This window comes from Bos javanicus, chromosome 18 (assembly GCF_032452875.1).
Source record: "Bos javanicus breed banteng chromosome 18, ARS-OSU_banteng_1.0, whole genome shotgun sequence".
Taxonomy (NCBI): Eukaryota; Metazoa; Chordata; class Mammalia; order Artiodactyla; family Bovidae; genus Bos; species Bos javanicus.
The window spans coordinates 56,129,426-56,153,527 of NC_083885.1; the positions used below are offsets into that span (position 1 = coordinate 56,129,426).

At 53.0% G+C, this 24,102-nt stretch overlaps 1 protein-coding gene across 2 annotated transcripts in view; it reads left to right on the forward strand.

Annotated features, from left to right (window-relative positions):
* PRR12 (proline rich 12) overlaps positions 1–24,102 on the forward strand; it is a 29,370-nt gene that overhangs the window by 3,345 nt on the left and 1,923 nt on the right. Inside the window, exons 4-11 of one of the 2 annotated variants that reach the window (XM_061389035.1) lie at positions 56–3,375; positions 3,880–4,525; positions 6,452–6,897; positions 16,879–16,995; positions 17,214–17,347; positions 17,646–18,118; positions 22,719–22,844; positions 22,936–23,033. In XM_061389035.1, coding sequence (XP_061245019.1) covers positions 56–3,375; positions 3,880–4,525; positions 6,452–6,897; positions 16,879–16,995; positions 17,214–17,347; positions 17,646–18,118; positions 22,719–22,844; positions 22,936–23,033 — 5,360 coding nt within the window. Of the gene's footprint in view, positions 1–55; positions 3,376–3,858; positions 4,526–6,451; positions 6,898–16,878; positions 16,996–17,213; positions 17,348–17,645; positions 18,119–22,718; positions 22,845–22,935; positions 23,034–24,102 lie in introns of both variants that reach the window. The other variant, XM_061389034.1, reaches the window with a different exon arrangement.

Sequence of the window (24,102 nt, forward strand, 5' to 3'; positions counted from 1 at the left end):
GGGGCTGGCTTGTGGTCAACCCTCACCTGTGGTCTCCTCCCTCATTCATCCCTAGCCATGCACACGCCAGGCCCCACGGAGCTCTTCATCTCAGGCGCCCTGCCCGGTTCCAGCACATTTCCATCCTCCTCCGCCCTGTCGGCTTATCAGCACCCGGCTTCCTTTGGCAGCCGCCCCTTCCCAGTTCCCTCTTCCCTCAGCCTCCAGGATCCCCCATTTAGTCCCCCAGCTAATGGGCTCCTGTCCCCTCATGACGTGCTGCACCTGAAGCCCTCGCAGGCACCCACGGTGCCCTCCTCGCTAGGTTTTGAGCGCCTGGCGGGGGGTGGTGTCCTGGGGCCCGCTGGTCTTGGCCCAGCCCAAACCCCACCTTACCGCCCTGGTCCCCCAGACCCACCCCCACCTCCCCGCCACCTCCCGACTCAGTTCAACCTGCTGGCTTCCTCTTCTGCTGCTGCTGCCGCCGCTGCCGAACAGTCCTCTCCACAGCTCTACAACTTTTCGGGTGCTGCCCCCGGCCCGCCACCCCCCGAGCGGGCCCTGCCCCGCCAGGACACGGTCATCAAGCACTACCAGCGGCCCGCCAGTGCCCAGCCCCCCCCACCCCCACCCCCAGCCCATGCCCTCCAGCACTACCTGAGCTGCGGAGGCAGCTACACCTCCATGGGCCATCGGGCCAACTTGGCCTGCAGCCCGCTGGGCGGTGGAGAACCCTCGCCTGGCGCTGGTGAGCCTAGCAAAGCTGGGCCCAGTGGAGCCACGGCCGGGGCATCGGGCAGGGCTGCGGGCCCTGAGGCAGCCGGAGGAGGTGGGGCAGGGGGTGGCGGTGGAGGTTACCGCCCCATCATTCAGTCGCCTGGTTATAAGACGGGCAAAGGTGGTTACGGGGCAGCTGCGGGCGGTGCCAGTAGGCCCCCACCAGCCCGTTCGACCGCCACACCCAAATGCCAGAGCCTAGGTGGGCCAGCAGCGGCCTATGCCACTGGGAAGGCCTCCGGGGCTGGAGGGGCCGGAGGCCAGGCCTATTCCCCCGGTCAGCCCCAAGGGCTTCTAGGACCCCAGGCCTATGGGCAGGGGTTCGGAGGGGGTCAAGCACAGGACTTGAGCAAAGGCCCTAGCTACTCAGGGGGGCCACAGCAGCCCCCGAGTGGTCCCCCGCCTCCTGGCCTAGCCACGTGTCAGAGCTATTCCCCAGACCAGCTGCAGGGGCAGCTGTATGGGGTGCAGGGTGAGCCGTATCCGGGGCCAGCTGCCCACTCCCAGGGTCTGCCCACAGCCAGCCCCTCGCTCAGCTACAGTACTGGCCATTCCCCAGCACTCTCGGGCCATGGAGGCGGTTGGGGGCCCAGCTCCCTGGGGGGCGGCGGAGAGGCCAGCCCTTCTCACATCATCCGCCCACTACAGTCGCCACCTGCCCCTGGCCGCCCACCCGGAGTCGGCTCTCCAGGAGCCCCTGGCAAATACCTGAGCTCCGTCCTGGCCTCAGCCCCGTTCCTGGCACCCCCAGGGGCCAGCAGCTATGCAGCCGGAGCAGGTGGCTACAAGGGCAAGGGGGATGGCTCCGAGCTGCTGGCGGGCCCTGGTGGGCCTCCCGCTGAGCGCACGGAGGATGAAGAATTCCTCATTCAGCACCTCCTCCAGGCGCCCAGCCCTCCGCGGACCTCAGGGGCAGATGGCCTGGTGGGCGAAGATGGGGCAGCGGATGCCTCCAAGGGACTTGGGGGCAGTGGAGGGGCTGGGGGTCCCCCAGGCACACCCTACGAGCTGGCCAAGGAAGACCCCCAGCGGTACCATCTGCAGAGCGTCATCCGGACCAGCGCCAGCCTTGACGAGGGTGCCACCGCAGCCCTGGAGCTGGGCCTGGGGCGGCTGAAGGAGAAGAAGAAAGGGCCGGAACGGGGTGGCGAGACCCCTGAGGGGCTGGCCACCTCGGTTGTCCACTATGGGGCAGGTGCCAAGGAGCTGGGGGCCTTCCTCCAAAAGAGCCCTCCGCCCCCACAACCCACGGCCCAGTCGGCCCAGCCTGCCCCCCATGGCCTCCTCCTAGAGGCAGGGGGCCCCGACCTCCCTCTGGTGCTGCCGCCCCCTCCTCCCCAGCTGCTCCCCTCAGTCCTCAGCCACACTCCCAGCCCCTCCTCCAGTGCTCCCAAAGTCGGCGTCCACCTCCTTGAGCCGGCCACCCGAGATGGGGCACCCCAGCCGCCCCCGCCACCTCCCCCACCCCCACCGCCCATGCCCCTCCAGCTTGAGGCCCACCTCCGCAGCCATGGCCTGGAGCCTGGTGCCCCCAGCCCCCGCCTGCGGCCGGAGGAGAGCCTGGAGCCACCCGGCGCCATGCAAGAATTGCTGGGGGCCCTGGAGCCGCTGCCTGCTGGACCCGGTGACACTGGCGTGGGCCCACCCAACACCGAAGGCAAGGATCCCTCCGGTGCCTACCGCAGCCCCAGCCCGCAAGGCACCAAGGCCCCCCGCTTCGTGCCACTCACTTCCATCTGCTTCCCTGACTCCTTGCTCCAAGACGAGGAGCGCAGTTTCTTCCCCACGATGGAGGAGATGTTCGGCGGAGGGCCGGCGGATGACTATGGCAAGGCTGGGCCACCCGAGGACGAGGGTGATCCCAAGGCAGGGACCGGGCCGCCCCCCGGTCCCCCTGCCTATGATCCCTACGGGCCCTACTGCCCTGGCCGGGCATCTGGAGCCGGCCCCGAGACTCCGGGCCTGGGCCTAGACCCCAACAAGCCACCCGAGCTGCCCTCCACAGTCAACGCTGAGCCTCTGGGCCTGATCCAGAGTGGGCCGCACCAGGCGGCGCCCCCGCCCCCGCCTCCCCCTCCGCCGCCGCCGCCCCCTGCCTCGGAGCCCAAGGGAGGCCTGACCTCGCCCATCTTCTGCTCTACCAAGCCAAAGAAGCTGCTCAAGACGTCCTCTTTCCACCTGCTGCGGCGCCGCGACCCGCCCTTCCAGACGCCCAAGAAACTGTATGCCCAGGAGTACGAGTTTGAGGCCGATGAGGACAAAGCCGACGTGCCCGCTGACATCCGCCTCAACCCGCGGCGCCTGCCTGACCTGGTGTCCAGCTGCCGCTCCCGCCCGGCTCTCTCCCCGCTGGGTGACATTGACTTCTGTCCACCCAATCCAGGCCCCGACGGCCCCCGGCGCAGAGGTCGCAAACCCACCAAGGCCAAGCGTGATGGGCCGCCCCGGCCACGTGGGAGACCCCGGATTCGCCCACTGGAGGTCCCCACCACCGCTGGGCCAGCCTCAGCCTCCACACCTGCTGATGGGGCCAAGAAACCTCGGGGCCGGGGCCGGGGCCGGGGCAGGAAGGCCGAGGAGGCAGGGGGCACTCGGCTGGAGCCCCTGAAACCACTGAAGGTGAGGGGTGGGACCCTAATGCCTGGGGGTTGGAGCCACATTTGAGGTTCTTGGGCAGGATAGGGAATGTGGTATGAACTGACTCCCAGGAGAAAATGAATCAGAGGGCTCAAACTCCAGAGTTCCACGCTTGGAGAGATCTGAGAGTTGAAATTTGTGTGTTCAGAGGGAGGCTGGGAGATAGTGCTTGTGTTCTTAGGTTCTAGGTCCCACAGGACTATTGATCGTGGGGATCCTGGGTTCCTGGGTCTTGTGGGAGGGAGTCAGTAATGAGGGAGGAATATCAGTTCTGTCATTCTGGAATCTGAGCAAAAGGGTTTGTGGGATTCAGTTCTAGGTCTGCAGGCTGAGATTGCTGAGAACTTGAACTTAATAGTCTTAAGCAGGGAGAGGCCTGGGGCCCCAGACTCCTGAGTCGGAGGGAGGAGGGGACTTAGGGGCCGGGACACGTGGGCCCTGACTGCCCACTGCTCCCACATCTAGATCAAGCTGTCTGTGCCCAAGGCCGGCGAGGGTCTGGGAGCCTCATCGGGTGATGCTGTGTCAGGAGCTGACCACAACAGCCTGGACTCCAGCCTCACTCGGGAGAAGATCGAGGCCAAGATCAAGGAGGTGGAGGAGAAGCAGCCCGAGATGAAGTCCGGCTTCATGGCTTCGTTCCTGGACTTTCTCAAGTCAGGCAAGCGCCATCCACCACTCTATCAGGCTGGCCTGACACCCCCGCTCAGCCCCCCCAAGAGTGTGCCGGCCACTGTGCCGGCCCGGGGCCTGCCTCCCCAGCCCCCCACCGCCCCCACTGTACCACACCCCCCACCCGCCAGCGCCTTCGGGCTGGGGGGGGCGCTGGAGGCCGCGGAGAGCGAGGGGCTGGGGCTCGGCTGCCCTTCACCCTGTAAGCGGCTGGACGAGGAGCTGAAGCGGAACCTGGAGACCCTGCCCTCCTTCTCCTCTGACGAGGAAGACTCTGTTGCCAAGAACCGGGACCTCCAGGAGAGCATCTCCTCAGCCATCTCTGCTCTCGATGACCCGCCACTGGCCGGGCCTAAGGACGTCTCCACTCCAGATGGGCCCCCCTTAGCTGCAGAGGCTGCAGTCCCCGGGCCACCCCCGCTCCCGGGGCTCCCCAGCGCCAGCAGCAGCGGCACACCTGGTGAGAGCTGGGAAGGAGGTCTGTGGGGGCAGGCCAGGGATTCCCCAAGATTCAGGGCACAGGTCTGATGGTGTAGGTTACACACTGGTCAGCATAGGTTATAAGTGATGGGGACAGGTGGGTGACAGGGTCGGAGAGAGCTTTTAAAACTGATGAGGGGACATGGGATGTGCGAAGACCTCTAGGGGTTAGAGATGTATGACAGAGGACAGAAGAGGGTCTGGGGGAGCAGACAGAGACTTGGGGAGGGTTGGTTAAAGAAACATGCATTACCAACGACTAGTCAGATTGTGGGGTGTGGGGCATCAGGAAAGGCTAGGGGTACAGTCATGTCTGAACGGCATTTAGTCCTGAGAGGGCATGTCGGACAAAATTTCAGGGGCTTTGATAGGGGCATTGGGGATGAAAGAGTTGAGGTTTGGGGGAGGGTGTTTGGAGCAGTGAATGAAGCTTAGGTGCTCAGAGGAGTCTTATGGAATGGTGACATCTTCTGGAAGGTGGGAAATGGGGAGTAAGACAGTGAGAGACTAAAGGAAAGCATCAGGGAAGAGATGGGAAAGACTGGCAAGTTCTATGCAGAGCGTCTGGATCGGCTGTAATGGGAGAGAGCATCATGGAAAGAGAGGGCCTTGGAAGGGTCAGGAAGGCTCACGGCTAAGGACCCAGGGATGGATCAAAAGCAGTTTGAAGAGTCAGGAGATCTCAAGGCGTTGGGCTGGGTGAGTGAGGATGTTTCAAATATCATGGGTATTTAACAGGAAGGAGAGGGCATTGGCAATTCCGAAGAGCAGGCTGAGGAAAGGAAAGGAAAGGGGAGAGCTTGGATAGAGGAGGATGAGATCTCTGAGCAGATAAGGAACAGGTATACAGAGGGGATGGCCCAGGAATCAGGAGGGACATTAACAAATGGGAAGTAAGCACCAGACTGGGACCCCAAAACAGCAAAGGTAATTCTGGACTACAATGGACTCTGTGGGAGCCTGTTTCAGGGGCTCAGAATCCTCACTGGAGTCTCAGGGAGGGATGCTGGTGTGGCAGAAGGACTGTTGGGGAGCTGAGTGGCAATAAGGAAGGAGCCAAGGGGCTGTTGGCACAGGGAGAGACATTCACGGACAAGAGCAGAGGTGCTGGGATGGAGAATGGTATTTGCAGACTGGGGGGCAGGGCAGGGCCAGAAGATTTGTAGGGACTAGGCTAGGGAGCCAGGAGGGGGGTTTGATGGGACCAGAGAGGCCTCCTGGCCATTGTGGTGGGGGGACACTAAGCAATGCAGTTGGGTTGCAGAACTGCCCTATGACACTGGGGGTCTGCGAAGACCGGGGAAAGATGAGGACCAGAGTGGCATGTCTGCCTGAGTGCCTAGTCAATCAGTCACGTCTGACTCTTTGTGATCCCCTGGACTGTAGCCCGCCAGGCTCCTCTGTCCATGGGGATTCACCAGGCAAGAGTACTGGAGTGGGTTGCCATGCCCTCCTCCAGGGATCTTCCCAACCCAGGATCGAACCCAGGTCTCCCACGTTGCAGATGGATTATTTACCATCTGAGCCACCAAGGAAGCCCATTAGGACATTGGAAAGAGGAGTTAAAGGAACATGGGCTTCTTGTAGGTGTCGGGGATGGGGCGGGTGTTGAAGGTCAGGGAGAGGACAGTGAGCGGGTCAGACAAGGACCCTCTTTGAAGGAGGAGAAAGGGCAACAGAAGAGTAATGGAAAGTAGAAATGGAGGGGGGTTGAGGCCAGAGATGGTTGTTAGGTGAAGAGCTCAGTTTGATCAGGAGGGATGTTGGGATACAGGGCAGGAAGAGGACTGTGTTGGGAGCCCCCCCCAGAATAGGCTGAGAGAGTTTTCACCGTCAGCAGGTAACATGTTTGGTGGGAGGGTGGGTTGAGGGGGGGCTCCAGCCCTGATGCCCCTCTCGCCCCTAGAGCCCCCACTGCTGGAGGAGAAGCCCCCACCCTCGCCGCCTCCCGCCCCAACACCGCAGCCGCCGCCCCCACCGCCGGCCCTGCCCTCGCCGCCCCCGCTGGTGACCCCAGCACCCAGCTCGCCGCCACAGCCACAGCCGCCGCCGCCGCCGCCTCCGGCCCCGGCCCTGCCGGCCCTGCCGTCGCCGCCCGCCCCCGTGCCCCCACCGCCGCCGCCGCCCCCGCCGGCCACCGCGCCCCCGCCGCCGCCCCCGGAGGAGCCCGCCGCCCCGTCCCCCGAGGACCCGGAGCCACCGGACGCCCGGCCCCTGCACCTGGCCAAGAAACAGGAGACGGCGGCCGTGTGCGGGGAGACGGACGAGGAGGCGGGCGAGAGCGGCGGGGAGGGCATCTTCCGGGAGCGCGACGAGTTCGTCATCCGCGCTGAGGACATCCCTTCTCTCAAGGTGAGCCCCCGCCCCCGACCGCCGGCGTCGCGGGGACCAGCAAGCCTGCTGCCTCGGCTGCTGGAGAGGCTGCTGGAGAGTTCGCGGAGCCCTTGTTGGATGACAGGCCCGGTGCTGGGGGCTGCACGTACCGCGGTGGCGGGGCCTCTCCGCTGCACCTCCTAAGACCCGTGGCAGGGCAGGTGGATGGGACCTGCTAGTCAGTGTGGAGGATCCCGGCCTCTGAGCTGTTACTCGGGTGTATATGCATATGTCACCGGTAAATACGGTGAAATGATTGTTGGCAGTTATTCCAGATACTCTTACTGTGAGTGTTAGGGTCATACTAAGGGACAAAGCTGAAGCAGGCGCTTTTAACAAGCCGATGGGTGCTGTAAAGGCTACTTGTCACTTATAGATGGAAAGGTGAGGTATTGATGTGACCCGTACCTTTGAAAACACACACCTATACAGTCACAGCTGATGGTTTGGGAATGCCTGTGTGTCAGGCCACATCTTAAACCCTTTTTAATTTTTTTTGCCTCACCATAGGGCGTGTAGGATCTTAGTTCTGTGACCAGGGATAGAACCTGTGCCCTTTGCAGTGGAAGCAGTCTTAACCACTGGAACACCAGGGCAGTCTGTTAAATACTCTATACACCAGCCCATTTACTACTTCCAGTTACTTTATACAGGGATGGGTGCACTATGACACACACACACACCCCACCTGGTTTTGGAAATTAAGTTTTATTGGCACATGGCCCCGCCCATTTATTTACATATCATATACATAGGCCGCTTTTCCCATCCAATAGCAGAGTTGGGTATTTGCAGCAGAGCTGAGCTGACCCACAAATCCCAAAATACTTCTTGTCTACTTTGTTACAGAAAAAGTGTACTGACCTCTCCTGTGGTCATTTGTTCATTGAATAAGGTAATTGGATCAGAGGGTTAATGTCAGTGCTTGATAAGGGTAGGTGAATTCAGATGCCTGTGTGGTGCTTCTCACAGGGCATGGGGCTAGAAGGAGTTCTCAGGTCAGCAAGCCATGATCACCCTGGTCAAGATACCAAAGTCTAAGTAAAGCCATTCTTTATGTTAGTTACTGTCACTGACTGGATATTCACTAGGGGGCAGGAACCATGTATCTTAACTTTAATTTCACCTTGGGTGTTGTTTCTTGTCAGTTACAGATAGAGAGGTTGTGGAATGCATTCATTATAAAGATAGACACTATTATTATACTTTGTTACTAAGAGTGTGTTTTGGGAGATGAGCTTAATGTGCTTTTTCCTGTGTTGTTTTCAATTTATTTTATTATGGAAAGAGTAGAGCAAATAGACCCCACTCTACTACTCTTGCCTGGAAAATCCCATGTTCGGAGGAGCCTGGGTGGGCTGCAGTCCATGGGGTCGGTAAGAGTCGGACACGACTGAAGCAACTTTACTTTCACTTTTCACTTTCATGCATTGGAGAAGGAAATGACAACCCACTCCATTGTTCTTGTGTGGAGAATCCTAGGGACTGGGGAGCCTGGTGGGCTGCCGTCTACAGGGTTGCACAGAGTCGGACACGACTGAAGCGACTTAGCAGCAGCAGCAGAGCAAATAGAGTAAGGGGGCTGTGTGTATCCATCACTCAGCTTTTACCTTATCACCTTTTTGTTGGTCCTGCTTCCTCTCCACCCTGGCATTCTTCTTCTGCTCCTTTCTTTTTTTTTTGGCCCCACATCACAGCATGTGGAATCTTAGTTCCCCAACCAAGCATCAAACCCATGTTCCCTGTATTGGACATGTAGAGTCTTAACCACTGGACCACCAGGAAGGTTCCACCATTCTACCTCCTCCGCCCCAGCCCGCCAATCCCGGGCTGTGTCTTCTTACCCATTGTTTTATCGTCTTCATATCATGGTATTCGATAACATACAAACGAACATTCACGAGAGATTGGTAAGTTGTAAAGCAGAGTGAATGCTAGCATGAACTCTCACATCCCCACCCCTCCGCCAGTGACGGGACCATTCCTGATGCCTTGCGTCTCAGTATCCCTCCCTGCCCGGTCCTCCCACCTCGCTCATGGTCGTGCTCACTCTGCTAGTGCCCTGTGCACATCATTTCATTTGACGTCAAGATTTCTGAGACTCTTTGGCCATCAGCTGGGACAAGCGATGGAAATGTCAGATGAACAGCAGTGATGGGAACTGCTAGCAGTTCTCAGGGGATAGGATTTTTTTTTGGGGGGGGGTTTATTTTTGGCTGCACTGGCCTTTCTTTGCTGCATGTGGGCTTTCTCTAGTTGTGGCTATCTTGTTGCAGAGCATGGGGTCAGGAGCTCAGGGTCAGTAGTTGTGGAACATGGGCTTAGTTGCTCTGTGACATGTAGGATCTTCCTGGACCAGGCATCAGACCTGGGTCCCATGCGTTGGCAGGTGAATGCTTAACCACTGGGCCACCAGGGAAGTCCAGGGTTTAGGATTCGGGATGCATCACATTCAGGATTTAATTTTTTTTTTTTTTTCTTTCGGTTATGTTTTTCGGTTTTTCGGTTATGTATGATAACCGATACACATCATGAAGTTTATCATTTTAACCATTTTTTTTCCCTTGGGAGGGGGCCATGCCACACCGTATGTGGAATCTTAGTTCCCTGACCAGGAATCGAACCCACGCACCCCCTGCAGTGGAAGCACTGAGTCTTAACCACTGGACTACCAGGGAAGTCCTTGTTTTAACCATTTTTAAGTGTACCATTCAGTGGCATGAAGTATTTTCACATTGTCATGCACACCATTGCCCCCACTTGTAAATTTTATCTTTGTAATCACTTTCTTTATAAGGATTACTATCCTTCTTTTACAGGGAAGGAAACTGAGGCTCAGAGCATTAAAATGGCTTTTCCAGGCTTTTGCAGCTTGGGACCTGGATACAGTTACTGGCCCTGGGAGCCCACGCTCTCAGCACCAGGGTCAGCTGTTCTTTGGGTATTAGAATTCTAGCAAACACTAGTAGTGCCTCTGGGCACCCAGTACTGGACGAGATGAGCCAGGCTCTGGGACCCTGACCATTCCCAGTTTACAGATGAGGAAGTTCACATTCAGGGTGAGGGAATCATTTGGCTGGCGAGTGCCAAGCCAGGATTGGAGCCAGGGCCATCTGATACCACCTCCCAGCTGGCATGGGGCAGGGGAGGGGGCCAGCCAAGGACTCAGATGCTTAAAATACAACACGGGTATGTGTTCTGATGGGGAACTCAGAGCACCAGGATTGAGCCACTCGTACAGATGAGGACTTGTTCGTGTCTCTGGAATCCGGGCGGGCTGGCAGCATGGTTATTAAGAGCCCAGCTTTGGCACAAAACTGATTGGCTTGAATCCATGCCACTTCCATGCTGGACTAGGGTTTGACCGTCCCGAGCCTCAGTTTCCTCATCTGTAAAATGGGAGCTGATTGTGTTAGAATTCCTTCATATAATGTGAGGACTCAGGTGTTACAGCCTGTCCGGTGTTCTGATTGTGGGTGGCATGTCGAAAGCACCCTGTAAACTTTGCTTCTGGGACTTCCCTAGCAGTCCAGCGGTTAAGACACCACACTCTCAGTGCAGGGGCCACAGGTTCGATCCCTGGTCAGGTAACAGATCCCACATGCCTCATGGCCACACAGCCAAATAAAAACAAAACAGAACTTTGCTTCTATTATTCATCTCAGTGATCTTGGGCAAATCTCTAATGTAGAGCTTGGCAAACTTTTTTTGTGAAAGGCTAGAAACCTGGGCTCGATCCCTGGGTTGGAAAGATCCTGTGGAGCAGGGCATGGCCACCCACTCCAGTATTCTTGCCTGGAGAATCCCAGGGACAGAGGAGCCTGGCAGGCTACAGTCCATGGGGTCGCAAAGAGTGGGACACGACTGAGCGGCTAAGCACAGCACACATAATAAATACTTCAAGCTTTGCAAGCTGCTTATGGTGTCTGCCAGGTATTCTTTTGGTTTTGTTTGGTTTTTGATTTTCTTTTTCACAATCCTTTAAAGTAGAAACCATTCTTAACTCATAGATTTATAGAAATGGGCCACTGGCCATAGTTTATGGTAAAACAAGGGCAGCCCAGTATAAATAATCATACAAGCCATGTTCTTCATTTAAAATTTTCTTACATCTACACTTCTTTAAAAAAAGTTAAAAGATGTGTGAGGTTAGCCATAGGGTTTTCTTTAACCCAGTACATCTAAAATATTTAGTTTCTGGACAGTTTAGGAAGAGTTAGTGAGTTGTTTTACAGTCTTTCTTGTTTACCAAGTCTTTGAAATCCAGACTATATTTTACACTTACAGAACGTTGATTCAGGTGAACTGGGTTTCAAGTGCTCAAGAGCCATGTGTGAGGAGGGCTTACTGCACTGGACAGTATAGGGTTAACAGCCCTCTCTGCTTCAGCTTCCCCACCTGTAAAATGGGCATGAGAATATTAACTCCCAGTCCTTAGGAATGCTGAAGATTTACCAGGAGCTAATCTCTGAGCATGTAAGTTTATTGGATAGAGAAAAGTATGTGGAGGGCAGTCCAGGCAGAGGGAATAGTCTGTGCAAAGACCCTGTGGTGAGGCATGTCTATGTGATGTGTTGGGATGGAAGCAAGGGCTTAAGTGTCTGGACAGCAGGAGCCGAGGCTGGGAAGGTGGGCAGAGTCCAGATCATGCTGGGGTGAGATCAGGGGTCCTTGCTTGAGAATCTGCTTTGGGTTGTCTGGCTGCTTCTCTGCCCCGGCCAGCAGGGAGGTGGCTGGGAACCTGCAGTCCTGTTGACAGTCTGTCCACTGCCTCAGTTCTATGACAGACTCCCCTGTGTCTGACCCTGTAGCTTTCTCCTTAATGGCCAAGCTGGGTGCCTCTACCTTACTCATATCCTGCTGCTTACTCCCCTTGTCTCAGCTGGTCACCATTCACTTTCCCAGAATACAATCTGATTGGTCCAGCACAGCATTTGAAGTAAAGATGAGCTTCATGGTGTGCCTGCTGATTGGCTGTCCTTGTCAGGTCTCCTCCAATCAGCTGTGGTTTCTGTTGAATAGGGGCCATGGGTGGGGCAAGTTTCCCACTTAGGGGAAGTGGGTGTGGTCTGTGATTTGATTGACATGGGGAAAGGAAAGACGTGGCTTTGGGACTAACGGACCCTGGTTTGGGAGAAGGCAAGGAGGATGTTGCCAGGGCCTGGATGATTGGGGGATGGTGGGATCCTGGGAGGAAGAGTGGTTTGGGGAAAGAAGCCAAGCCCAATCGGGATGTGGTGAGTTGAGGGCCCCACGTCCAGTTAAGAGAAATAGCTGGCTCCTTAGAGAAAGGAGATTGGCAGTGGCAAGAGACAGAGAAAGAGGTGCTCTAATGGATTTTTTTCAAAAACATCTGAGAACTGGAACAAGGAACGTTATATCCACAATGAGAGGGAAAAAAAGGCACCTCTAGTCAGGGGCCCCTGCATATTCAGAGACTTGAAAGTCAGAGAGTCTGGGCTTTGGGTGCTGAGCTTTGAGGGCCACCCCAGGATGGCCTGGGATGGGAGAAAGGAAAGGAAACTGAGGCTGTCTCTATGCCAGGCTGTGGAATGTGCTTTGGAGGCCCTGGTGGAAGGTTTTGGAGCAGGCAGGATGTAAATGGACTTTTGAGTCCTTGAAAAGGATGGGAAATAGACTTTTTGATCTTCGGACTTCTGACCTGAGGAGCCAGGAGTGAGGATTGAAAACTGGTATCCTTGGGGAAAGCACTTGGGGTGAGAGGTCTACAGCCCTGTCTCATCCTGCCTCCTTTTTTTTTTTTTTCCTTTTCTGCCTTATTCTGCCCAATGAGATTGCAGCCAAGAACCTCTCTGGCCCTCATTTTCATTCGGTTGTTTTAACTCCTCCTTTCTGTTCCCCTGGCTGATCTGAAGGATACAAAAATTCGTGGATGTGAAAACATTTGACCAAAAACCAAGAGTAGATAACCAGTACGTGGCATTCAGGCTTCTGAGCTGCAGCTGCTGTCAGCAGCAGACATCACTAACTGATCCCAGCACTTGCTGCTCCTGAGCCTAGTGCTCAGGGCAGCCATGATCAATCCATTGGCGTTATCGTCTGAATCTTGTTTATCACTTGACTGTGGAGTCTTTGAATGCCAGGGCTTGCCTGTCATTCATCTCTGGGTTATCACAAAGCCCAGTGCGTATTTCCCACTGTGTTCTTATTCTTTACTTACTGATGCCTGTCAGTTGCTCTTTTCTAGAACCATAGCTGTCCTACATGTTACCTGGCGGTCCCTGGTCATCACCCAGCCCCCTCATGGGAGACACAGCCTCATTTAGGTGTCACTTCCTCAAGGAAGCATTCTTGGATTGAGCCTGAGTCCAGAGTCCTTCTAGGCTTCTGGGACACCTGCCATCAGCACATTCATTACTTGTGCTGCTATTTTTTTTATGCCCAAGCCTGGTTCCCAGGTACCCCTCTTACTCCCTGAGATCAGATTCTGGGCCTGACATCCTTTGTTCTCAGTGCCCTACTGGGATACATAAGCCTTGGGTTTGGGGATGGGAGTCTGAGTATGCTGAGGGGAGTGTAGATTGGGGAGCCTTTGTGTCACTGTCCTGCCCTGCAGTGGCCAGGCTGATGAAATAAATGGTCTCATGTAACCTGCCACGTGTCTATTCTAGGCACAAGCCACTACCTCACCCTGTTTTGTTTCTTTGCTTGTCTTATTATGTCTGTAATGACGACCCCAAAAAAGGCTTTGTCAGCCTTGTTCTCTGCCTTACCATGGTCCCCATCACCATATCTAGAAGACGGTGGGTGGGTGAGTGCTCAGATTCTGTCATTTCTTTGAGTCATGCAGATGGCTTGTTCCAGAATAGATTCAGGGAACTAGATCTGGTAGACAGAGTGCCTGAAGAACTATGGATGGAGGTTCCTAACACTGTATAAGAGACAGTGACCAAAACCATCCCAAAGAAAAAGAAATGGAAGAAGGCAAAGTGGTTCTCCGAGGAGACCTTACAAATAACAGAAAAGAACAGAAGTGAAAGGCAGAGGAGAAAGGGAAAGATACATCAACTGAATGCAGAGTTCCAGAAAATAGCAAGGAGAAATAAGAAAGCCTTCTTAAGCGAACAATGCAAAGAAACAGGAAAACAGTAGAATGGGAAAGACTAGAGATCTCGTCAAGAAAATTGGAGATACCGAGGGAGCATTTCATGTGAGGATGGTCACAATAAAGGACAGAAACAGCAAGGACCTAACAGAAGCAGGAGAAATTAAGAAGAGGTGGCAAGAATACATGAAGAACTATACAAAAAAGGGTCTTAATAACCCGGATAACCACAATGGTGTGGTCACTCATCTAGAGCCAGACACCCTGGAGTGTGAAGTCAAGTGGGCCTTAGGAAGCATCACTATGAACAAAGCTAGTGGAGGTGATAGAATTCCAGGTGAGCTATTTAAAAATCCTAAAAGATGATGCTGTGAAAGTGCTGCACTCAGTATGTCAGCAAATTTGGAAAACACAGCAGGATTGGAAAAGGACAGTTGTCATTCCAAAGAAAGTTTAAACTACCGTACAATTGTGCTCATTTCATATATTAGCAAGGTATTGCTCAAAAGCCTTCAAGCTAGGCTCCAAACAGTACGTGAACCGAGAACTTTCAGATGTACAAGCTGGATATAGAAAAGGCAAAGGAACCAGACATCAAATTGCCAACATCCGTTGGATCATAGCAAAAGTAAAGGAATTCCAGAAAAATATCTACTTCTGCTTCATTGACTATGTTAAAGCCTTTGACTGTGTGGATCACAACAGACTGTGGAAAATTCTTAAAGTGATGGGAATACCAGACCACCTTAACTGCCTCCTGAGAAATGTATATGCAGGTCAAGTTAGAACCGGACACAAAACAATAGACTCCTTCAAAATTGAGACAGGAGTTCATCAAGGCTATATATTGTCACCCTGCTTATTTAACCTATATGCAGAGTACATCATGTGAAATGCCAGGCTGAGTGAATCACAAGGGGGACTCAAGATTGTCGGGAGAAATATCAGCAACCTCAGATATGCAGATGATACCTAATGGCAGAAAGCGAAGAGAAACTAAAGAGCCTCTTGATGAGAGTGAAAGAGGAGAGTGAAAAATCTGGCTTAAAAGTCGACATTCAAAAAATGAAGATCATGGCATCCAGTCCCATCACTTCCTGGCAAATACATGGGGAAAAAGTGGAAATAGTGACAGATTTTATTTTCTTGGGCTCCAAAATCACTTTGTACAGTGACTGCAGCCAGGAAATTAAAAGGTGTTTGCTCCTTGGAAGGAAAGCTATGACAAACCTAGACAGCGTATTAAAAAGCAGAGACGTCATTTTGCTGACAAAGGTCCATCTAGTCAAAGCTATGGTTTTTCCAGTAGTCATGTACAGATGTGAGAGTTGGACCATAAAGAAGGCTGAGTGCCAAAGAATTGTTGTTTTCAAATTGTGGTGCTGGAGAAGACTCTTGAGAGTCCTTTGGACTGCAGGACTGCAAGGAGATCAATCCAGTCCATCCTAAAAAGAAAATCAGCCCTGAATACTCATTAGAAGGACTGATGCTGAAGCTGAAACTTCAGTACTTTGACCACCTGACGTGAAAAGCCAAGTCATTGGAAAAAACTCTGAGGCTGGGAAAGACTGAGGGCAAGAGAAGAGGGCAACAGAGGATGAGATGGTTGGATGGCATCAACGACACAATGGACATTAGTGTGAGCAAGCTCCAGGAGATGGTGAAGGACAGGGAAGCCTGGCATGCTGCAGTCCATGGGGTCGCAAAGAGTTAGATATGACTGAACGACAACCACAATCGCACGGTAAAGCTATGATAAGTAAAACCTGGTAGCACAGAATGAACAGCCTATTTGTAACAGCGTGAACCGAACTAGAGATTATGGTACTGAGTGAAGGAAGTCAAAGACAAATACCATGTGAAAACACTTGCATGTAGAATCTACAATACGACACAAGTGAATTTAACTACAAAGCAGAAACAGACTCACAGACATAGAGAGCAGACTTGTGATTGCCAAGGGGGTGGTGGGTGCGGAGGGAAGGATGGGGAGTCTGGGATTACCAGATGTAAACTGTTGTGTATTAGATGGATAAACTACAAGGTCCTACTGTATAGCACAGGGAACTATATTCAGTGTCCTGTGATAAACCATAATGGCAAAGAATATAAAAAAGAATATGTGTAACTGAGTCACTTTGCTGTACTGCAGAAACTAATGCAACATTGTAAATCAACTATACTTCAATACAATGAAACACACAAAAAACAATAGAATGAACAGCCCGGTTGGAAATACACATTGTCCTCAGTGGTTCAGTTCAGGATTTTCCAATTTGACGGTGATGCAAATGCAATAGGCATTTAATTTTGAATTCTTTTCTATTCCTGGGCTAATGATACACGCTTTGATACTCTTGTGATGGTGGGCAGTAGCAGGGAGCAACAGAAACCTCCAGTTCGTGGTCAGCCACGCAGTTAATCACAAGGGTGAACAAGTGATACACTTTCAAGCCTCCCGTATCCAGACAACCATTCTGTTTTTCACTTTCAGTCCAGTATTCAATAAATTACATGAGATGCTTTACAGTTTATTATAAAATAGGTTTTGTGTTAGATGACTTAGTGTTCTGAGAACCTTTAAGGCAGGCTGGGCGAAGCTATGCTGTATGGTGTATTTAGGTGTATTCGGTTTATTGGGAGGGAACTCCATGGCAAGTCAGAGAAGCTCTGTTGGGTGAGCTGTAGGAAGGCAGGGCAAGATGGAAGCTGCAGCCCCAGAGCTGAGAGCATCAGGAAGCCAAAGATACCCATCAGCTGCGTCTTGGTTGATTCTTGTTGACGACGATGTCTTTTCTCTTAAGGGGGTATGGAGGGAGGAGAGAGGTCAGGAATTGGGTTTGGAAGGGCCGGGGTGGGGGTTGACCTTGCGGTCTTGCTGTGCCCCCCCTCAGCTGGCCTTGCAGACCGGGCGCGAGCCCCCACCCATCTGGCGAGTCCAGAAGGCGCTGCTGCAGAAATTCACTCCGGAGATCAAGGATGGACAGCGGCAGTTTTGTGCCACCAGTAATGTGAGCCTGCGGAGGACAGCGAGGGCCAGGGGCGGGGGGGAGCCGGGGTCCCCCTCACACATGACTCTGATTTACCGTGGGTCTAAGAGGCGTCCCTAAGGGGCTCTCCAGCCCCCGGCAGGCTCCCGCGGTAGCGCAGGGCGGGGCTGGGAGTGCTGGGTGTTGGGTTGCCCATCTGCGGTGGACGGAGTTCTTCACGTGCTCCTTTACTTTCGTAGTATTTGGGGTACTTTGGGGACGCCAAAAACCGGTACCAGCGCCTGTACGTCAAGTTCCTGGAAAACGTCAACAAGAAGGATTACGTGAGGGTCTGTGCTCGGAAACCTTGGCACCGGCCCCCAGTGCCTGTCAGGTACCTTGGAGGCTGCGGGGCAGGTCATGGGCGGGGCGAACAGTCCTAGGGGTAAAACATACTGGGATATTGACATAAGATCAACCATTTTAAAGTACAAAATGCTTCTAAGCAAGAGTCGGGAAGGGGGTGCAGAGACCCTGAGAGTGGGGGCCTCAGAGAGACGGGGACAGAAACCAACTGCGTAAGAGTCTGTGCTTTCAGCTGTGGGCTAGGTAGTGGGGGCTCGGGTACACCAAGGGGGACAATTTGGGTTTTGGGGGCTGCTGAGCACAGTCCCATCTATGTCTCCTTCCAGGCGCTCTGGGCAGGCCAAGGGCCCCGTGTCCGCTGGGGGTAGCTCTGCACCGCCCCCCAAGGTCCCGGTACCACCTCCTAAGCCCGAGAACCCTGACAAGACAACGTCGGAGAAGGCCCCAGAGCAGACAACTGACACGGCCGTGCCTGAGCCCCCTGCCCCCGCGAAGCCCTCGCCGCCACGGCCCGCTGAGAAGGAAAAGGAGAAAGAGAGGGCAACGCGCGCGGAACGGCCGCTACGGGGCGAGCGGGGCATGGGTGGCCGGCAGATTCGGCCAGATCGGAACCTCACCACGGGCCAGCCCGCCACCTCCCGGCTGCCCAAGTCCCGACCCACCAAGGTGAAGGCCGAGCCGCCCCCTAAGAAGAGGAAGAAGTGGCTGAAGGAGGCGGCAGGCAACGCCTTGGCGGGTGGGGGCCCACCGGGCAGCTCCTCGGACTCGGAGTCGTCCCCCGGGGCCCCCAGTGAGGACGGTAAGGGGCCATCAGCAGTCGTTGGGCTGGTGGGGAGGTGACCCCATGGTTTTCAGAAAGAGGCATGGTTGGTTATTATACAGAGGGCTCCAGGCAGCGTCATCAGACAGTCATAGTAGTAATAAGTTAAAAATCATAGCTATGGCTGATGGTTATCTGGCACCTAACCATGTGACAGGTTGTCCCATAAGTTGTTTATACATGTTAACTTGCTTGATTTTTTTTTACCGTGGCCCTATGAAGTAGATACTCCATATTATCCTCAAATACAGGTGAGCAAACTGATGTGGAGAGAGTTCAGCACAGCTGGGTGTGGGTGTGGAATCCCACCTGAGTTGGCTTGCATCCAGCAGAGTCTCAGGCTGTGCCTCCACACTGTTTTGGCTCAGAACAGGCACGTTCTCGGGCTTCCTAGGTGGCTCAGTGGGTAAAGAATCTGCCTGCAGTGCAGGAGACCTAAGAGACAGGGGTTCGATCCCTGAGTCGGGAAGATCCCATGGAGGACAGCATGGCAACCCACTCCACTATTCTTGCCTGTAGAATCCCATCGACAGAGGAGCCTGGCGGGCTATAGTCTATAGAGTTGCAAAGAGTCCCAGGAGTTGCAAGTTGCAAAGAGTTGACTGAAGCATGCACACGCGTAAGCAGGTTCTGAGGAGCTCTGGGGACCAGCATCTATCCTGGAAGCCCATAGACAGTGGTGTTCCCTATGACCCGCTGGGTGACTCTAGGAAACAGGCGGCAGCACCTCAGTGACCTCACCTGTAAAATGGGTTAATAATAAAGTCAAGTAAAGTAAAAAAAATTCACAGTAAAGCATGTAGGAGGGTACTCGACTATAGTGGGCACCAGATGGGAGCTCCATTGCTTAGAATGATGTCTGGTTTATTATGATAGGAACAACAAAAATATATGTGCACATATGTATAAAAATATAATAGCTGACTTAGTTCTTTTAAGTGACAGGCGTCATTTTAAGCATTTTACACATTGGCTCATTTTATCTGTAGATAAACCCTGTGGGATTAGGTACTTTAGAATTCTCATTCATTTTAAAATATGTATTATTTCATTTATTTGGCTGCACCAGGGTTTGGTTGTGGCATGTGGGATCTTAGTTCCCCAGCCAGAGTGCAAACCCAGGCCCCCTACAATGGGAGTCTTAGCCACTGGACCACGAGGGAAGTCCCTAGCCTCATTTTATTGTCAACCATTTTTTAATTAATTAACTTACTTATTATCCTCATTTTTAAAGATGAGAACACTGAGGCCCTGGGAGGTGCTATGACTTGCCCAAGGTCACCTACTCTTTGAGGTGTAGTGCAGGGGTAGCTGTTTTAATGGAGGCTAAACATACAGCTCGTCAGTCAAATGAGAGAGATGGAGTTAATTCTCTTTCCATCGAAATCCTGATGAAGTAGAAGATTTGTGGAGCATAAGAGGCTCCTCTCAAGGTTGTCCAGGTCTGGGTTTCTTTTCCTCTTGTTGCTCTGCTGCCCCCAAGCTTGCTGTCGTCGAGCACGTGGTGAGAGGCATAGCCCAGCAGCCCCACAGCTGCAGTCCTGCCAGTAGGAAAGGACCCAAGGGTAGCGATAGACTGGCCTTCCAGCTCAGTGCCAGATCTGGGAATGGCCCACATCCTGTCTCCTCTTCATCCCACTGGCCAGAACTCATAACATGGCCACACCTAGCTGCAAAGGAGCCTGGGAAATCCAGTCTTCTGTGGGTGGTGGGCTCAATCTGACCAGGTGGAGGCACCCTTGGCCAGTTACAGCTGGCTCAGGGGAAGATGCTGGCAAAGGAGGAGCTTAACCAAAGGCCCAGATTTGCAGGACTTGTTTCTTAAAACAGTTTAATTCTTTTGACTTTTAGTGTAGTCAGAGCTGTGTATCCATCTGGCAATCAACTTTAGAATATTTTCATTGCCCCTAAAAGACACCCTGCTTCCTTTGTCCATCACTTCCCTTACTCCCCCTCTTCATCCCTAAGCAACCAGTAATTTACTAATTTCTATAGATTTGCCTATTCTGTATATTTCACGTAAGGGATATCACACGATGTGCGCTCCTGAAGCACTAGCAACTTTGCTTAGCGTGTTTTTGATGTTCATCCATGTTGTAGTGTGTATCAGTACTTCATTCTTTTTTTTTCTAATTGAACTACAGTTGATTTACAATACTAGTTTCAGGTGTACAATATAGTGATTGAACATTTTTATTATACTCCATTTAAAGTTATTCTAAAATATTGGTTGTGTTCCCTGTGCTGTACAGTATATCCCTGTAGCTTATTTATTATTATACATAGTTGTTTATAGTATTTCATTCTTTTTTATGGCCAAATACTATTCCATAGCTTGGATATGCCACATTTTATTTGTGGACTGGTTGATGGGCATTTGGGCTGTTTCCACTTTTTGGCTACTGCTGCTGTGAACCTATATGGACAGCCCAGAATTTTCTGAACCTATGAAATGGGAGAATCTAAATTCTACACCCTAAAAAAAAATAAAAAATAAATTCTACACCCTTTGGGGAAGCTGTTCCCCAGCCAAGGGTCAGTATCTTTCTCTCAGTCTGGTTCTTTGTCCATTCACCCCGTTTGACCAGGAGCCCCTCCAGGGCAGGGTGAACCTGACTCCTGTCTGGGTGCCCTGAAGGTTCTGCCCAGACAAGGAGACCTCAGACCAACCCTCTCACTGGTCTTAGACTGGTGACTCTCCTTGTGCTAGAAGCTGATGTGTCTCCTTGGATTCACAATGAAAGTTCTAAAAAGGGGCTGTGCCCTCCCTTCCTTTAGTCCACTCTCAATCTGGCTTTCTCAGTCCCTTTCTGCAGATGTTAACTGAACACCTACTATGTGCCCTGAACTGGGGGTTCTAACCCTGAACAGAATAGACAAAAACATGTATCCCCATGGGAGTTTACCGACTCTCTGGGGGAGTTGATCAGATAAAGAGGTTATGTAATAGAATTTCATAGAAAACTATGAAAAATCATCAGTGTAAGGCTGGTTGGGATTAAGGGCAGTAGAGAAAAATAAATCTGGTAAACAGGATCCGAGTGGGATCCTGGGTGATTATTTTCAGGAGAGGGGGGAGTAGGGGAAGGTTTCTGGAAGTGACATTGGAGCCAAGATCTGAAGGCAACAGGGCTGGGGTGGTGTGACATTAGGGGAGAGAACATTCTGGACTGGGCGTGTCTGAGGATCAGGAAAGAGGCCAGGCACTGGAGGAAGTGAGGGCAGAGAAGGAACAAGACCAGATCCTGGAGAGACAAGGAACTTGGGACTTTGCAGCCCTACTGGCAGGATTTTATCACGAGCGAGACAGGAGCCATAGGAAGGTTCAGGCCGAGGCTTGACGGGGTCTAACTTCTGCTGCCAGGTGGTCACTCTGGGCTTTTGAAACTGCTGTCAGCGAGGACCGTCCATGTGGATAAATCAGGCGGTCATTTCTCGGGCCTCTTCCTAAGGGATTTTTTGGGGTCTTCTCATGCGTGGGCCCCCTGCTTCTGTTTTCTCCCCGCTACTCCTTCTTGAGTTGCTAGTGGGTGTCCCTCCAGTGCTATCTTTGGGGGATTCTCTGGTTAGGACTCTGAGATTTCACCGCAGAAGCCCGGGGAACCATCCCTGGTCAGGTAACTAAGATCCCATGAGCCAGGTGGCATGCACTACAAAAAGTAAGAAGATGATCTTCCATCCTGTTGCTTGACCTTCCGTACCTCTCACTTGGCCGGCTCCCTCCACTTTCGTGAGCCTCAGACTCCTTTCTTTACCCTGGCCATCCTCCCAGCCTACCCCCACCCCCCTTCCAGAGTTCATGGAGCAGGTCCTGGTTTCTGTATCTCAGATGCAGCCCCACTAGCCACCCGCTTACTAGGCCAGACCCTCCAGGCCCCTCCCTCACCTCTGCAGCTCGGAAACCTCCAGTCCCACCCCTCCAACCCCAACTGTCCCCACCCTACTGCCCTGTCCCACAGCCCTGGCCCAGACATTGGCCCTCCTGCCCCTCAAAATCTCTGTACCTGTCCCTCCAGCCCCATCCCCGCCTTGTTCTTTCTCAGCTGCTCCATTGCCCTGGCCTCTGGTCTCCCTCTCCGATCCATCAACATGGCCTCGGAGAGGTTGCTCTCCAATTACCTTCACCCTTCCCTGCTCACAGCTCTCTCCCATGGCTCCCTGGGACCCCTCCCTAAAAAAGCCCCTGCCCTTTGCACCTCATCTTGGAGGCCCCATGTGGTCTGGCCTACACTAACCTTTGCAGTCTCAGTTCCCACCTCCTCCCTCAACCTTGCCCTTTGTGATCTGATCTCTCAGACTTGATTCACTGGTTTGGAAACCAATTCTGCTGCTGCTTTAGACTTTACAGAAACTTTGTGGAACTGGTCAAACACAAAGGTCACCGACCTGGAATTCTCTTTCAGATCTCAAGATTTGGTGCTTGTATGACCTTTAATAGCTTTCCCTGACTTGCCAGGCTGAGCTCGTGATGGTACCTGTGATTCACCCTTAGAGTTATTGTCCTGGTATTGGAGCGTCTTCCCTCAGTGGACTCAGAAGTTGGAATAATGGATCCATGTCTCCTTTTTTTTCTCCCCAGAGCGGGCAGTACCTGGGCGTCTGCTGAAGACCCGGGCGATGCGGGAAATGTACCGGAGCTATGTGGAGATGCTGGTGAGCACGGCACTTGACCCAGATATGATCCAGGCCCTGGAGGACACACATGGTAAGTGGACGCAGACCCCTAACCCCTGCTTTCCTCCCACCATGTATTGTCGTGGGGCTAAGCTTTTCTGATGTCCCTCCTCCCCTTTCAGACGAGCTGTACCTCCCACCCATGCGGAAGATTGATGGCCTCCTGAATGAGCACAAGAAAAAAGTCCTGAAGCGGCTGTCGCTGAGCCCAGCCCTGCAGGTGCTTGGGGGGCTGGGCAAGCGGTGTCTGGGACCCAGAGCTCAGGCCCAGAGGAGACACGTGCACGTCAGCCACTGTGCTCCTTCCCAGAGCTTTGGGCCCTGGAGGGGGTGATCATTGGAAGGCTCAGGCTTGGTCAGGAGAGTAGTGGAAGGCTGAGATGTTCCATGGGGATCTCTGGGCCCAGCATCCCCACCCACCCAGATAGAGACAAGCTGCGATGGCCTGGAGGGGTCATTGTCAAGGTCTGGGCTGGGCTGCTGGGCAGGCCCAGCAGAGCATGGTTATGCAGTACAAATTTGGGGACAAAAGGTGAACTAGGACCTGGACCCAGGGCTCGCTGGAGCAGAGTGTCGAGCAGATTCTGATGGCTTCTCTTGTCAACATAATTCAGGCTCTTTGAATTTCAGGCTCGAGCATGAAGTTGTCTATGTAATTTCCCTTCTGGGATGGGATGTTAGGGTGGCTCCGGAAATTCTGGGAGATAACACTAATCTGGCTCTGAGAATTCTAGTGGGGATGTTAGTGTGGTGCTGAGAATTGGGCTGTGAAATATCAGGACAGCTCAGAATTCAGCCGTGGAATATTAGTCTGGCCCTGAAGGTTTGTTGGGGGGGATGTTAGTCTAGTTCTGAGAATTCTGGGATGGATTTTAGGCTAGCTCTAAAAATTCTGATTGAGATATTAGCCTAACTATGAAAACATGGGGTAATCTGGTTCAGGAACTCTGGGTGGGATGTCAGGATGACTCTGAGAAGCCTGGGATTGACTATTCGTCTGGCTCTGAGAAGACAGGGCTGGGTGTTGTGCTAGGATTAAAAATTGCGCTGTAATGGGAATTCCCTGTGGTCCAGTGTTTAGGACTCCATAATTTCACTGATGAGGGCACAGGTTCAATCCCTGGTCAGGGAACTAAGATCCTGTAAGTCTTGTTGGCATGCCCCGCCTCTCCAAAAAAAAAAAAATTTACATGGTAGAACATTAGGGTATGTCTGAGCATTATGGGATGGAATATGAGTCTGGTTGTATAATTCTGGGGTGGATGTTAGGGATTCTGGGTTTCAGGCCA